Raw genomic sequence first — 17,573 nt, forward strand, 5'->3', positions numbered from 1 at the left:
TCACATAAAGATGATGACATTGGGGATTAAAAATAGCCATTTGTCATAGAATTTAACTTTGACTGTGTTAGCTTTGTTGGGTCACCAACTGCGCAATTCTCTACCAAATAATAAATTTGAACCTTGATGAGATGAAAGGGAGAATATATAAGAGTGAGTTTTTGGATTTATCATGGAATCGTATTATGAGATCGTTGTCTAATTTTGTGATATTTTCATCCTTAAAGAAATATATATAAAATATATATATATAAAAGATAAACCATAGCATTTATTGTTGCTACCCTCTTCTGAGTCACATTAATTTAACATAGATATTCGGTCCATTATGGTCCAGTTTGGTTTACTCGGTCCAATCGGTAAATTTTGGTTCGTTCCATCTTGGTCCAATTCGGTCCTCTAAATCCATTTTGGTCCATTTAGTATACTTCTGTCCAAGTCGGCTAATTTGGTCTGTTTCGGATTACTTCAATCAATTTTAGCCTACTCGGTCCTTTAGGTCTATTTCGGTTTATTTAGTTCACTTAGGTCTAGTTCGGTCCATTTAATCTATTTCGGTCTACTTCTGTCAATTAGGACTATTTCAGTCCAATTCGGTTCATTTAGTCTACTTCGGTCCATTTAATCCACTTCGGTCTACTTCAGTGATGCTTTAAAATGAGAGATTTGTGTAAAAAGATGAGATGATTCATTGAGAATTATTCTTTTCAATGTAATGTTGGTAATTTTTTTTTAAATTACATTTTTTTAATGTAATTAAGTTTTGTATTTTTTTTCTAATATAGGCAATTGATTTATTTATATATTTCTCTTTAGGTTTTTCAAGATGTATAGATGATGAATCGTTTGTAAGGAGTACTAAAACAAATTACAATCATACATTACATTATTTATATACAAAATATCTCGCCTTATATAATAATTGAATGTAAATGCATTATGTTTCTTTAAAAAAATTACAAAATTTAAAACACTTTCAAATAACAAATATAGATAACTTTTCTTTTTTATAAGGAAAAATATAGATAACTTAATGTAGAAAATAATTAAATCATTTTAAGAATGGTTTGAATCTAGAACTTATAAGTTTCATCTATTATTTTAATTTTTCACTTAACAAAAAAAAAATTGTCAAATTTTTTCACCTAACTAATTGACTGTATTAAATCTAAAACCAGCTAATTGAGTTCAAACACGTGACTGGCACGCTATTTACTAGGTCAAAATGGCACAATAGCATTATTTACTAAAATATATATCAATCTACTACTGTTTCCGAAATATGTAAAGATCTGTCACTTTTTGGGTACTTGAGTTTGAAGAACTCGAGTTTTCCATGGTAATCGAAGTTCTATGAACTCGAGTTCTATGGAAAAATTTTCTGGCAAGTTTAAAGTCCGTTTTTTCAAAGAACTCGAGTTCATGGAAAACTCGAGTATCCAAAAAATGATAAATTCCTACATATTTCTGAAATAATAGTAAATTGATATATATTTCGGTAAACAGTGGTATTTGGCCGTATTTACCAACTAAACTTATACGGTACAAAAGCTCCAAGTCGTATACAGTAAGAGCAAACAATAGGCTACTGTCGTTTACGTTCAATCTTCTTCATAGGCTGCTTCTTCTTTTCTTTTTTCTTTTCTTTTCTTTTTTTTTTTTTTTTTTTTTTTTGGTAAACTTCAATATATTACTCGAAAAGGAACTAACAGGACAAGGCATCTTCCTCACAGCAGCCAAACTGGCTGGAAGATTGCCTGGTACAAAACTGAGAGAGCCTAAACAATCTAGTGCGTACTTTGCTGTCACATGGGCAGCAGCATTTCCACTTCTATTAATCCAAAGAAAAAGACAAGAGGAAAAGGACTTAGCCAATAGACTGATGTTGAAGACCTTAGTAGAGATGGCCCACACGGGGTTGCCTGAACCATCCAAGATGGCATTGATGCTGATTTTTGAGTCGCTTTCCACAGTAATATGCCTACAATTTTTTCCATAAGCTAGGTGCAGTGCCCAGAGGATTGCTTCAGTTTCAGCAAGAAGGGGGGGAACATGTGAATTCTTCTTATTTTCTTCTTTCAATCTCTTATCTTATGCTTATGGATTCACATCCATGCTATGGTGAAAGCTTAATTTTATTTATTTTGTGATAAACAAAGCTTAATTTGGTTTACACCTTATCTTAAAATTCTAGTAGAATGAGATTGTGTGTACTTTGAAAGTTAGCAGGACCTGGAATTGTCTTTAATAAAGTACTTGTACCAAATTTCATAAATAATAAGGTTTCTTCGTAAATTTATATTTTAATTGGGTCCAACATACTAAACTTCTAGTTGATATTTAGAGCATTCCTATCAATTTGTGCAAAAATAATTTATGTTTATTTTAGTATGAGAACCTACTTTTTTTTTTTCATATTCACTTTTCAAAACACCTAAAATTAGATTATCTATTTACAATATATTTTATTAAAATATAATTTTATTTATTTATTTATTTATTTAATTATTTCTCTTTCTTCACACAGAGCAACCATCATCTACTTTTTTTTTTTAATTCTCAAGATATGTAGAAAAAAAAAAAAAAACTAAATGCAAAATGAGTAGTGTCAGTATAAATTTATACTATTTTTGTAGAAATTATGTATTTTTACACAATTTTGAATGATTTAACGTGATTTTTTTTTTTTTGCTTAATTGGCTAAAATGTGGTCATTTTTCTATTATAGAAACACTCATAAAGGTACTATAATATTTTCATCCATTAGGTGGCATTTAAAAAATATATATATCTAAAATAGAAGTCTTTTTTTTTTAAGATAAAAATTATAGATGTTTCGAATATGGACTACTGTTCTCTAAAAAAAACGTATGGATTAATGTACATTCTACATTGTTTGCTCTACATATTCTCTGCATATTTTGTAGTATTACTTTGTTTGGGCTTCTGGGCCTCCTGGCATAGTGAAGTTTCTTTGCTGAATACCTAGCATTGTGAACAAGGCCGAACTCTAGGCCTAGGCCTAAGCCTAAGGTGTAAGATCTTACATGACCCATTCTTATCCTGCCACGTCTCATGATATACACACACATAATAGGATATTAAATCCATAACTTAAAACTAAAATCAACCTAAAAATAAAAAATTTCTATGTCCATAAGATTTTCATAATAGATTAAGGTGATGAGTTGTTACTGGTTCTAATTTGAACTCACAATTGAAATTACTTTTTTTACCCATCTATAATAACTAATAACAACTTGTCACTTGAAATTTTTATAAAAGATAAGCACAATTAAATAAATTTCTATAAAAGATAAGTACAATTAGGGGTGTCAATTCGGGTTAGCGTGTCAGGTTCGTGTCGTGTTGAGGTAGGGGTATTCGACTAAATAGCTCAACCCTAACCCGACCCATTTAATAATTATGTCATGGTCTTTCAACCCTAACCCGACTTGTTAATACGGCGGGTTGACCTGACCCAACCCATTTGACATGCTTAATAAAAGAGTTGTGTTGGGTTGACACAAATGTAATACAGTGGTAGCAACTTTCTCTCAGATATTTCTTACCTTCCCTTTGCCTCATTCCTTCCTAATGCTTATCCTCAACAATGGAACTGCTCGGAATGTTGCTCTTGATGGCAGGTCAACCTTTCTGACCTCTGCACCGTCAAAGCAGATGAGGAATTTATCCTCGAACCACCTTCCTGAACTCTCATGACTAGTCACCTTCCTCCATTCACTAGCCCGCACTCCTATATCAACGTTTACCTGTCCTTGAACTAATAAGTGTTCTCGAACAGGGCCCACGGCCCAACATACGCTTTTGGGCCTATCATCCCTACAATCATAAAATAAAGGGCAATGTTTATTCCACATAATGTGTGAATAACTTAAAATTGTGACTTAAAGTCACAAGTTTAGTTATTATTTGGTAGTGTATGGATCCACACATTATATGGAACAAGTTTTTTCCCCAAAGTAAAATATTATTATCCCTAAAGAGGCCATTTTTCCTACTTAAAGGAAAATGATTTTGATTTGACCAAATTTTTTGTTGTCCCAATTGATTAGAAATAAAGAAATTATTTTCTCGTAAAAATAAATTTTATGTTGAAACAAACTAACCTAATTCCACATTGTTCTTAACATAAATATACCAAAGAGTAATGTTAGGGGAATTTTTTTTTCATAACATTTTTATTTTGTTAAGGTGATAAATTATGATTAGAATAATATTATTTTTATAAGAGCCCATCATTAATAACTCTTTTAGGATAATATGTACCAATTATAACTGACTATGTGTGAAAAATTTTGTTTACCGAAACTAATTATATTCCAAACACTAAGTCTAATACCACAATAAATTTCAGATTTGATAAGTTGGTAGGTTATTATAGGTATTTGGTGGTATGCCATTTGTTTAAATTTTTTTTTTATTATAAACTTTGATTTATTTGATAATAAAAATAGAAATAATATGTAACAAAGTTGTTATTTATGAAATATAAAATGAAAACCAATGTGACGGGTAGTGAAGTGAACAAATAATTTTGTATTTTTGTGTAATTATTATGTGTGTATAAAATGATATTAAGCATGATCCCATGTTTCCCATAAAAAAATAAATACAAATAAAAATAAAAAGCATGATCCCATGTGAAAAGCAACCTTGTACTACTTTATAATTTTTTTTTTGGAGGAAATGTACTACTTTATAATTGATCACGTCAACCGTAGTAGTTGGAATTTTAAGGCAGCGTAGCAAGGAAGTCTAGTCCACATTATTATTGGCTCAATATTATTTTCACAATTAGAATAATAATATTTTCAAATAGGTGTGCGGATCATTTGGCCAAGCCAAAGTTCTACGCTTAGTATTCTCATCAAGAATACTAAATATTTTAGCATTTATCACTTTAAAATCTTACTTTATCAATTTTAAAATACAATTTTACAATCCACCAAACATCAAACATTTTATTTTTTTACAACTTCAATTAAATAATATTGTAGGTACCAATAATTTTTGCCTTTGACTTTGACTTTTTTGGCTTGATTGCCTTGGCTTGAATTCTTAATCCCACATTGGAAAGATGACTTCCCTCTTTCTACCTTATAAGACATGAACCAATGAGAAAGAGTACCACTAGTTTGGTTAACCCACATTAGAAAGATGAATTCCCTCTTTCTACCTTATAAGGCATGAACCAATGAGAAAGAGTACCACTAGTTTGGTTTCAACCCAAGGCAAGGTAAGGCAATCAAGCCAAAAAAGTCAAAGCCAAAGGCAGAATTCTTTTGTCCCACATTGGAAAGATAACTTCCCTCTTTCTACCTTATAAGGCATGAACCAATGAGAAAGAGTACCACTAGTTTGGTTACCTTATAAGATATGAATCAATGAGAAAGAGTACCACTAGTTTGGTTACCTTATAAGATATGAATCAATGAGAAAGAGTACCACTAAGGCATGAATCAATAAGAGAGAGTACCACTAGTTTGGTTAATGCCTTATAAGATAGAAAGAGGGAAGTCATCTTTCCAATGTGGGACAAAAGAATTCAAGGCAAGGCAAGGCAATCAAGCCAAAAAACCAAAGCCAAAGCCAAAAATTATTATTGAGTACCTACAAATATTATTTTTATTTTACCACTTTCTCTCTCTTTCAACCACTTTCTTCTCAGCCCAAGCAACCCCAGTCAACCACCACCATCATAAACCATCAACATTTTAACAGCAAACCTAGACCCATGGCCAACCCACTGCCACCACAATTAGCATCCATTCAAAAATCGACCCCATAGCCAAAAAAAAAAAAACAACAACAACAACAAAAACTAAACTAAACTTAAGAGAGAGAAGTCTCACCGTGAGAGGAAGAGAAGGTGGCCGAGGATAGAGCGGCGAACAAAACCCACAAACCCAAGACCCACGGTGGCCACGGCAAGCAAAACCCATCAAACCCAGAGACCCACGCCTCAGCCACAGCAACCCACCTCAGTCACCACCCATCCAGAGACCTATGAACTTAGACCCACAAACTTAGACCCACAAAATCGTCGGAGCACATCAGGGAGAGAAGAGTGGGTTCGGTGGGTTTGGTCAGGAAGAGAAGAGTGGGTTCAGTATGGGTTCACTCAGAGGAAGAAGTGGCTATGTTTGTGATGGTGGTTCGATCAGAGGGAGTAGTGAAGCAGAGATGGGTTTGGCAACGTGGATTGAGGGAAGGGAAGAGCGGCTTGGGTTGAGGGAGAACGAAGAAAAAAAAAAAAAAAGGAGAGGAGGCAGAGGCGTAGGCGTGGTAGAAAGAGTGAACCAGAAAAAAAAAAAAAAAAAAAAAAAAAAAAAAAAAAAAAAAAAAAAAAAAAGGAGGGAAAACCAATAGAGATAGGCACGAAAAGGGAAGTGGGTGGGAGGTAAAGTGATTAAACAATTTTTTTTTTTTTTTTTTTTTTACAATCTTGCTACAGTGGGCTGCTAGAGATAGCAGTCCACTGTAGCCAGATTGCAAATTTTATAGGATTTAAAAGTTTTGATGGAGCATGCTTTTTAACATTTATAGCATTTAGCATGCTAAAATTTAGCATTTATACCTTTTAGCATTCTTAATGAGAATGCTCTAACACATTATTGCTTTCCTAATTTGAAAAATATACGGTAAGTCTCTTTTTTATTTTTTGACTTTCTCCAATGTGATTCATATATCATACAATAAAAATGTTATATTCATAGCATTTTCATAACAAATTTTAAGTGACAGGTTGTTATTAGTTGTTATATGTAGGCAAAAAAGTAATTTAACTTATAAATTCAAATTATAACCAATAACAATTTACCACCTATGATTTGTTGTAAAAATATTGTGAATGAAATCTCCAACTTCCCAATGCCAGACTCCATGTTCAACCAACCAATATCGACCACCTGTCCTCTTTTATTTTATTTTTTCCTCGTCTTAGGATCCATTTGGAATCCGTTTATTTTTCTGAAATTGAAAACTTATTGATAAAAGTACTATAGATAAAAGTAAAAGTTAGCTGAAATAATACCGTTGGACCCATTAATAGTACTAAAAAGTGCAGTAGGACCTATGAATAGTAATAAAAATAAACTAAATAGTAAAATAAGTTAACAAAAATAATTTTCGCCAAACGGACACTTAAGAAAGTAAATGAAATCCCCAACTTAACAAAACTAATCAAATCATTCTCTGTTAATTTTTAAAGTTAAGCATTTGACAAGAGTGTGAAACCCAGAAACATTACCGATGCCATACCCAGAAACATCATTTGGTAAGTAGTTTTTACTTTCTTATAAATTCCTGAAGTTGACAATACTGATGCCACGTACATTCCTTTTCCCCTGCACCATTGGCCAATGGGTCTGTGTTTAAAGGGAAGTGCCTTTCATCGTTATCCCATCTTTCACAGTAAAATTAATCACCATTCTCATTTGCTATGACAATGATCAAGTTCCGAGGTGGAGGGTTCCTGAAACTTCTTCATGCATTTTTAATGCTTTTAGTGCACTTGAGTCCATACCCACATACGATCCTTGTTATTTTGTTTATTAAAACAAAATAAAGATAGCTTGTATTAACAATTTAATCTTGAGCATTTTATGAATGGTGGAGGCCTGAAAGTATAGTGCAAAAAGAAATACAGAGGAAGAGGATGATGATATAAAGGGAAAAAAAGAAAAGAAAAAGAGTTAATGCTGCGTTTTTTTTTTTTTTTTTAATAATAAGAATTAATGCCTAAATCACTAATTTTCAGGGAGTAATAATGACATTACTATGAATGTTTTTTGACCTTTAAATTTAATAGTAATCAATGGTCTATAAAATGTGTAATTCTTGTGAAGTTACACCAGATGTAACTTGAACCCATCTCTTATTTAATACATTTAATACATTGAGTTGAATTGTTGAATGTAAAATTTAACTAAACCCCACTTTTTAGTCCTTTTAACAAGGGGGACATTTTCTATCTTTCAAAAAAAAAAATAAATAAATAAAAAGAAGAAGAACAAGAAGAACAATGGGATAATTTTGATCACGTCATATATATATATATATATATTTTTTTTTTTTTTTATCAAGTCAATTTTTTTTTTTTATTATGTCAATTTCATCTATTATTGTATAAACCAAGTCAATTTTTTTGGAAAACTTGTTGATTTCATAAATTTTGATAGAGTTTATTGTTAGTAGCTTGGATTTTAGAGGATATTGAGCTTATTTGTGAAAGTTTTGTTGATATATCATTTGTTAATGTTCCTATATATATCAAGAAAACATCATAATTATTAAACTAAATGAACTAGGGCTGTCCAGAAGACCCGCTGAACCGCTTAACTTGGCCAACCCACCCGAGTCCCACCTGCCGCCACCTGATTCGATGACTTCGGCAATCGGATGTGGGTTCTGAACTGTTAAACTTGACCCCAGCGGGTCAGTTGTCGGTTTTGCATTTCAAAACCTGTGAAGCCAGGCCTAAACCAATACCTTTAATGTTTTTGGCGAAATATTAAGCATCTCGAACCAAATCCAATGAGATCTCGCCATTATCCGACGAAATCTAGGCCAGATCTCGTTGGATCAGGTTAGATTTCAGCTAGATCTCACCGAATTCGGCCAAAAATCGTTCCCGACGATGAAACCTGATACTTGAATCGATACAACCCAAAACTGAAGAGACTCGAACTGGAAAATCCGACCAGATCATCTGGGTCAGTTTCGGGCCATATTTTCCTCCACTCAAATAATTCGGGTCAGGTTCGGGTTGGGCACAAACCCGACCCGGCCCTACCCGTGGACACCCCTAACAAGAACAAACTTAAAAGTAAACTATAACTTGGAAAAATCATGGAAAAAAAAAAAAAAAAAAAACTCACCTTGCTCTACGATCATAAATTGGAGGATATTTAACTGACATCTCAGTGCCTGCAATACAAAGATTAAATTGATAAAACAAAAAAGATTAAAGAACCAATAGAACTAAGATTATCACAATTCAAGAATAAGAAAAATAATTGAATGGATTTGAAAATGATTTAGAAAACTAGTTTCTGCCTTAGTAAACTACTAGAGAAAGGCTTTGAATACTGTAAAAAAAATGTGCTTAGATGTTATGTTAGTATTATGATTAGATGAAATGGGTTTTTAGAAAACATAAAGGCCAAAAATAAACTTTCCCAAGCCAAGATTTGGATTGGAAACATAAAGTGAATATTTATATGAATAAACTAGGGTTTTGGGGCATTTAAGATTCTTTTGAATGTTCCTAAAGGTCTAGGAGGCGGCCCAACCCAAATATTAAAGTTTTGGGGCCCTAAATATGAAAATCTAGGTTTCTGGAACTAAGGGTGTGTGTGTGCCCTTGAATATTCACATGCATTCTTGTTGAAACCCTAATTCCTAACAAAATTGATAGCCCGACTTCAAATAACCATAACTCTCTTAGTTGTGTTCAAATTAAGTCTAGGATGTCTACTTTCTAATGAAACAAACCTCACCAGAAAATTATTTGTGGTTCAAAAGTTATGGTAAAAATTAAAATATGAGCAAATGTCATTTTTCAATATTGTTTTCAACGCGATTTAATCACTTTTGAGTTGTGATTGCCTTCAAAGTATTGAGAACTCTTTAATTATCCTTAGTTGATGTATGTTAAGCTCATCATTGGGGTTGGAGACCAAAAATTATTAACAGGTACAAATGAGGTGTCTACAAATGGAGTGTAGACTACTTTTATCATGGTCCATGTTGTGCATTTCATGGTTCACTTTCTTCTTCTTCTTGTTAATGTAAAAATATCTGGATATGAAAAACTTGAAAAATGTATATAAAAAAAATAGTAGAGGAATAAAATAATTAATGCAATCTAACAAATGTTTCATAGATAAATTTGTTACTAACAATAAACACAATATAGTAGAAATTTAGGTAAAAATCTCACAAATGAACAAGAAATTCATCAAAAGATTTACAAGAAAAATTATATGAAAATCTCACAAATGAATAAGAAATTCAAAAAAAATGAGAATTAAAAGTTTTAGAAGTAGTTTTACAATAGAAAAAAAATACCTTCAATTGACATACAAAATTACATGAAAATATTAGAATCTTTTCCTAATGCATGTATAGTTTATAGAATTATAGTAATAATACCTATTAGGCTATTACAATTAGTTTCAATAAAAAGAAAATTTTCCAAATTAAAGTTGATAAAATTATATCTAAGATCAACTATGTCATAAAAAAAAATCAAATGGATTAATTATATTATTAATTGAAAAATATATGTTAGTACTTGGTAAAACTCATACAAAAATTTAATTAGTAATTTTGCATCTAAAGAAAAAAAAAGAATAGACTTTAAGTATTAAAAAAAATTAAATAATATTTAAATGTATAAAAAAAACCTTAATTTACTTATCACCTCAAAATGCGTTGAGCCATCAACTCTCTTTCTTGAAATTAATTAATTTTTTTTCTTATCTAGACGTAATATTTGGCTTGTCTTTAGGGTTTCGAGATAAGGGCGTCAATCTCGTATCGGAAGTTATACCGGTTTGACGAATGGAACGATATATATTTGTTATCGGTCAATACCGATACACCGTTTCAGGTTTACCGCAATTTAAAAATAAAATATATTATTTGCATATATTTTTAAAATAAATAAATATCATTTGTATATTTATAATTTTAATTATTTGGTAAAAGTTAATTTGTTAAGCAATTAAAAGTACAAGGCCAAAAACGTATAAGGTCAAAGATGAACAAAGTTGAAGGCCAATAAACTATTTATAAGTTTATTATAAAAAAAATGAACAAAGATATTACGTGGCAGGGAGTTGGTAGAAAAAGATTAAATAATTAGAAAAACTATGGGTGATAAAACCAAAGATCTCAATTTTTTCAATCTTTCAAGTACTTTTGTCAGCCCTCCTCAAAAACAAAAAAAAAAAAGTACTTTTGTCAGATTTTTATTCTACACACGTTAACTTCCTGTCCAGCACAACTTCCTATTTCACACCATTTAAACTTCCTAGACTCTCTCAAGTGACCGCACATATTTTCAGATTTTTCCCTTTCATTAGCCAAAACATGTTTTCAGATTTGATCTCTCTCCCTCTCTCTTAGCTTAGGCATTCAACTCCGTTTCACTGCTTCAATGCTGGTGCCGTTGTTCACTGCCAGCCAGATTTGCTATCACCAGTGTAAGGCCAAGGTGAAGAGATCCCAAATCGGTATCTAATTTCCGGCCGAAACCCGGTATATATCCCTGTACGGGCAAAACGGGTCCGGTACGGTACGAAACACCACCGTTTCTGTACCGATGTACGCACCGGTACGAAATATACCGGCCGGTACGTTACGAAATTGTCTTCCTTGCATCGGGACCGTACTGTGTCTGCATGTGCGTGTTTTTTCTTACGCTCTTTGGCGTCTATCGGGCAATAGTGCTTCTCATTAAACAAAAGGTTATATAAATGTGGTTGATGGTAGGGGTTTGAGAACTTAACAAAAGCACACTACTTTCTCTGTGTTGTCCTCATCCTTATCTTCTTCATATCAATTGTGATCTGTTGGTCATGACTATGATCTTGGGTGGAAGGTCCTTTAAGCTTCCTCATGCATTTTTAACGCTTCTCGTTTTAGTGCACTTGATGAGATTAGCCCTTGGCGGATTCATTCCAGGAGTTGGAGATGCTAACAACATCAGCTGCCCAGAAGGTGAGAGACAAGCGCTGCTTGAGTTCAAAAGAGGAATCAGTAGTGATCCCTATGGCGGTCTCTCTTCATGGGGGAGCGAAGATGAAAAAAGGAATTGCTGCAACTGGCAAGGAATTCACTGCAGCAACCAAACAGGTCATGTAGTTCAGCTTCGTTTCGATGGTTTGGGAGGTATGATTAGTCCTTCACTCCTTGAATTGCCTTATTTGACTTATTTGGATCTCAGTGACAATGATTTTAATTATAGCCATATCCCAGAGTTCATTGGTTCTCTAAGCAACTTAGAACACCTTGGTCTCTCTTCGTCCAATCTTAGTGGGCCAATTCCATATCAGCTTGGAAACCTTTCAGGCTTGCAATACCTTGATCTCTCTTGGTCCAATCTTAGTGGGCCAATTCCACATCAGCTTGGAAACCTTTCAGGCTTGCAATACCTTGATCTCTCTTGGTCCAGTCTTAGTGGGCCAATTCCACATCAGCTTGGAAACCTTTCACGCTTGCAATATCTTCATCTTGGCTGGAATAATTTGACAAAATCTGAAAATCTCGAATGGTTGTCTCATATGTCTTCAATGGAAGATCTTGACCTAAGTTTAACAAATCTCAGTGGTGCTAATGATTGGCTTGAAGTTGTGAGTGGTCTCCCTAATTTAAAAACCTTGGATATGTCGGCATGTAATCTTCCTCTAATGAGTCTGTCATCTTTTTCCCAATTCAATCATTCAAAATCTTTTACTTGTCTTGAAAGTCTGCAACTCGGTGATAATGAAATCAATGACATTCCAAAATTCTTTGGGGATATATGTACTTTACGTGAATTGGGTTTGTCAGGGAACAATCTCAATGGACAACTCATTGAGCATATCAATGACTTGTTTGGATGTGCAAAAGACTCATTAGAGGTTCTGGAATTAGCAAGGAACCAATTATGGGGATTATTGCCTGATTTTGCAATGTTTCCATCGTTAAAAGAAATACAACTTTGGTCCAACAAGTTAAATGGGACTATGCCCAAAACCATTGGAAACCTTCATAATCTGGAGCATTTGGATGTTTCTTTGAATTATTTGCAGGACGTCATCTCTGAAGCACATTTCTCAAATCTTTCCAAATTATTGTCATTGGACTTATCTGGTAATTCTCTTACTCTTGAATTTGACTTCAATTGGGTTCCCCCTTTCCAATTGCAACAATTATATTTGCGATCTTGTAAGTTAGGGCCTAGATTTCCAAATTGGATCCGAACCCAAAGGAATGTTGCCGTCCTTGACATCTCCAATGCTGAAATTTCTGATACCGTTCCAGAAGAGTGGTTTGCGAACTTGCCTCCTAAATTATATAGTTTAAATATTTCTAGCAACCAAATACATGGACAGCTACCTAATGTGTCGACAATGAATTGGTTTGAACCAGAATTTGTTTTGAGTGAACTAGAATTTGATTTGAGTGCTAACCGTTTAGAGGGTCCACTACCACTTTTTTCAACTAATGTCAGCTCCTTGAATCTCTCCAAAAATCGCTTTTCAGGGCCACTTTCACCTCTTTGTAAAATCAATGATGGGTGGTTGGGTTTTCTAGACCTATCTGATAACCTATTATCTGGGCAACTTCCTAATTGTTTTATGGATTGGCCGAATCTACTTATCTTGAATTTGGCAAACAACAATTTCTCTGGGGAAGTTCCAAGCTCTTTCGGCTTCTTGTCGAATCTCCAGACATTGAGTCTACATAATAACACTTTCTCTGGAGATTTTCCTAATTCCTTGAAAAATTGTAGCAACTTGAGATTTATGGACTTAGGAAACAATAGATTCTCTGAAAAAATACCAGCATGGATTGCAGATGACCTGCCACAATTGATTGTTCTTATCCTACGTTCCAATAAGTTTAGTGGAAGCATACCATGGGATACATGTAAGTTGAAATATTTACGAATCCTGGATCTCTCTTTAAATGACATCTCTGGAACTATACCACAGTGCCTCAATAATTTCACTGCCATGGCTCACAAAGCTAACTCTTCGACTAATCTTTTTAAGGGTCCTTTTTTTAGCAGAAATGAATATATTGGAGATTATGTTGACAGTGCTATGGTTGCATTGAAAGGAAGGGAGTACAAGTTTGGCAGAAATCTTGGATTGCTAAAGATCATTAACCTTTCAAGTAACAACTTGACAGGAAAACTTCCTACTGAAATCACTAGCCTTTTGGAGTTAGTTGTACTGAACGTATCCAAAAACAACTTAATTGGAGAAATTCCGCAAACAATTGGTCAGTTGAAGCAGTTAGAATCATTTGATATGTCATGGAATCAGTTTTCAGGTGTAATCCCATCAAGTATGTCAGAATTACAGTTTTTGAGCTACCTAGACCTATCTTTCAACAATTTATCTGGAAAAATTCCTTCAGGCACTCAACTCCAAGGCTTTGATGCAACTTGTTTTATTGGAAATAGGGCTCTTTGTGGGCCTCCACTGAAACAAGAGTGTCCAGGTGAAGAAACACCAAACCAAAGTTTACCAACTAACAATGGCAGTACTGAAGATGACGAGGACAATAGAGATGAATTCAAGAAACGGTTTTATGTTGGAGCAGGAATTGGATTTGCTGTAGCTTTTTGGGGCATGTGCAGTTCTTTGATTCTAAAGCGGTCATGGAGACATGCTTATTTCTTATTATTGGACAACATGAAGGATTGGCTATACGTAACAATGGCGGTGAACAAGGCAAGATTTTGGAGGATGTTTCAGAGGCAGGGGTAACCACTTTTAATGTGAGGTTAACAAAGTAAGTCATCTATAGCTCTTTTTCCCATGATTTTAGATATATTTTGTTGTTGTTGAGTAATTCTTAAGTACTTTAGAGCACAAAGAATTGTGTTTTCTCCTCCCACATTCATGATTGGGTCTATTTATTAAATTCATGATAAGGTCCATCTTTAAGAGTCCTTGAGAATTTTCTATTTCTGCCACTATGCGGCAATTTATTTCGGTCTTGTTCATTAATTTGTTCTTTATTTTATTTTTTTACTCTTTTTCACTTTTTTTTTTTTATTCGCTACATATGCTAAGAATCATTACTAATTCTTTTCATATTTCAAATTACATATCAGGAAGTAGCAGAGATTGCCACTGAAAGCGATACATTTAACCTGGATGGTAAATTTCACTTAGCAATTGCATGAAGTTGAAGAGGTTCTATCTAGTGCCTTTAATAGTTTTCTTTTACCTTGGTGTTAATGTCTGTCTACTGGAGCTGCACATGTATATATGAGTGTCAAGACTCGTTTGTAATATATGTGTGGGTGTGGTCTAGATGATTTATTTTATTACCTTTTCTCTCATCACCATCATTGTCAGCTTCAATAATGTAAATTTACAAACAGATCTTATGTAATTTTAATTTAGTTGAAGTGTACTTGTACCTTCGATTGTGATGTTATTGGTGGTTATTAGCCATGTGGCCCCTCTTTCGGGGGCATTTAGACATTGTTGAATGGATATGCGTGTTAGTTTAAGAATCTCGAGAGTCAAGAGAATGCTTTCTTTAACCTAGTTCATGTTAGGAGATTGTGATGTTATTGGTGGTTATTAGCCATGTGGCCCCTCTTTCGGGGGCATTTAGACATTGTTGAATGGATATGCGTGTTAGTTTAAGAATCTCGAGAGTCAAGAGAATGCTTTCTTTAACCCAGTTCATGTTAGGAGGTGGCTCATGAAAAATGACTCCTCTTTTCTCTGAGATCAACTCATAATAACTGCATGGTAGGAACAGTTCATTCTCATTTTGTCACCTTCTCTCTCAGCAATTCTTTACTATGTAATTTAATTAGATACTTGGTGATATACCATTTTTTTTTTCTCTTGGAAGTTGTTTAAAAGTTAAAATTGATGATTCTGATTGCACTTGAGGCAAATAAACACGTTGCACTGCTAAATTCTTTTAGCTACAAACTTTGCATGCTTCTACAGTTACAAGAATGACGTTCTTTCTGACATTTTGCGTGCATTTGCCAAGCACTTATAATTTGCGTTATGCGTTTTTTTTTCTGGGTTCCATACACCATTCATGGATTAGCAAGTACATAAAATGCAGCAATAAGCAGTAAATTAGGGTCCCACAGGTATTATTCATAATTTAAAAATTATTTTATTACAGTATTTTCAGTAATAAATTTTTAATTTTTAGGAATAAGCGGTATTCAAATAGAATCTTTACTTGCTATTTTTCACAAATTCATCAAACTTATTTACAAATGGCCAACAGTTGTATAATTTGTAAACATTTTTCTTTTTATACATAGATGTTGACATTCTACTGCGGTACATTAAAGTTGAATGTAATCAAATGGTTAAGTTCATATCATCTGCATGGTGAGGCAGAAAAAGATCGAAAGAGCGGAGTTTTGTCTGCTGTCAAGATTCATACTACATCTACAACAAAAACAAAAATGTTATGGTGAGAAAACTAAGATTGAAAAGTGGAGAAGAAACGCCGGTAGAAAGAATAACAAAGAAGACAAAACATAAAATGATAAAAGTGAAGATAAAGATGGGAAGAAATTCAAAAGTAAGAAGGGTAAAAACGGAGGAGTCAGAGACTAGAAGTTGTGTGAATGAGAAAATAGTCAAAATACAAAATAAAAGGGAAATGAGGTGGTGGTAATGGTATGAAATTGAAATGCCGAAATATAGGCAAAGAAAGAAGTGGGAGTAGGTTGGAATATTTAATGAAATGTCGTGTTTTACTTTTCTATTAGATGATAGACTTTTTATATGTTTTTTTCTATTCATTGTGTGTTGTCCTTAATGTGCCTTGTTTTTTTTTTTTTTTTGATAAGTTAATGTGCCTTGTTTGCATGCAATAAAAGTTGTATTTAACTATTTATACCATTACCTGATTAAATATATAAACATTAATCATTCATACTTTTTTAAAAAATTAGCAATTTAGCATTTTATTTTATAAATTTATATACATTTAAAGAATAAACAATGTCAAGCCAAGAGCGCCCTCATTCCTATCTAATTATTATAAAAATAAAATGATGGATATAAGAATTCACATATGATCATATCCCTCAAGTCTCAAGTTGCTTTTTACCACATTGTTTTAAACAAAGTTTTACCATAACACGTTGTTGTAACTAGTATGTAATTGATTGCATTATGGAATCATATAAATAACCAAATAATTACACATTATATGAAAAATACATTTAATTGAATTATTTTTGTCAATTTTTTTTATTTGTTTTAATTTATTATATTTATTTTATATTTTAAATAATTATCAAATTAATTATAAAGTCATCATGGTTCGACCTCGATCTGATTTCCAAAATCTTAAACTTTTCCTCTAACGGTTCATTGAACAATCCAAATCTAAAAACCATACTACCCATCAAAATTGAATTGGATCTTTGCATACTTAGATTAATTAAATTATTTGGTAATTTTGAAATAATTAAAACCAATGAAGGTCTAAACAACCTTTCAATCACAAACAGCTGTTGGGTGCACTGCACCATGGTCCAGCCCACTTGTAATAGACATTTAATTGAATTATTTTAGTCAAATTTTTTTATTTGTTATAATTTATTATATTTATTTTATATTTTAAATAATTATTAAATTAATTATAACATCATCGCGGTTCGACCTCGATCTGATTTCCAAAATCTTGAACTTTTCCTCTAACGGTTCATTGAACAATCCAAATCTAAAAACCATACTACCCATCAAAATTGAATTGGATCTTTGCATACTTAGATTAATTAAATATTTTGGTAATTTTGAAATAATTAAAACCAATGAAGGTCT

The 17,573-nt window shown here is 32.9% G+C and overlaps 1 protein-coding gene across 4 annotated transcripts in view; it reads left to right on the top strand.

The window, feature by feature from the left end:
• The window catches only part of LOC126700532 (receptor-like protein EIX2), a 53,283-nt gene extending 38,091 nt beyond the window's left edge, over positions 1–15,192 (top strand). For 2 of the 4 annotated variants that reach the window (XM_050398728.1, XM_050398724.1), the window contains 2 exons: positions 13,094–14,538; positions 14,864–15,192. In XM_050398728.1, coding sequence (XP_050254685.1) covers positions 13,094–14,513 — 1,420 coding nt within the window. In that variant the 3' untranslated portion in view covers positions 14,514–14,538; positions 14,864–15,192. Of the gene's footprint in view, positions 1–11,920; positions 12,042–12,113; positions 14,539–14,863 lie in introns of those variants that run through there. The other 2 variants (XM_050398729.1, XM_050398725.1) reach the window with 2 other exon arrangements.
• The last annotated feature ends 2,381 nt before the right edge of the window (positions 15,193–17,573 follow it).

The sequence above is a fragment of the Quercus robur genome, chromosome 9 (assembly GCF_932294415.1).
Source record: "Quercus robur chromosome 9, dhQueRobu3.1, whole genome shotgun sequence".
Taxonomy (NCBI): Eukaryota; Viridiplantae; Streptophyta; class Magnoliopsida; order Fagales; family Fagaceae; genus Quercus; species Quercus robur.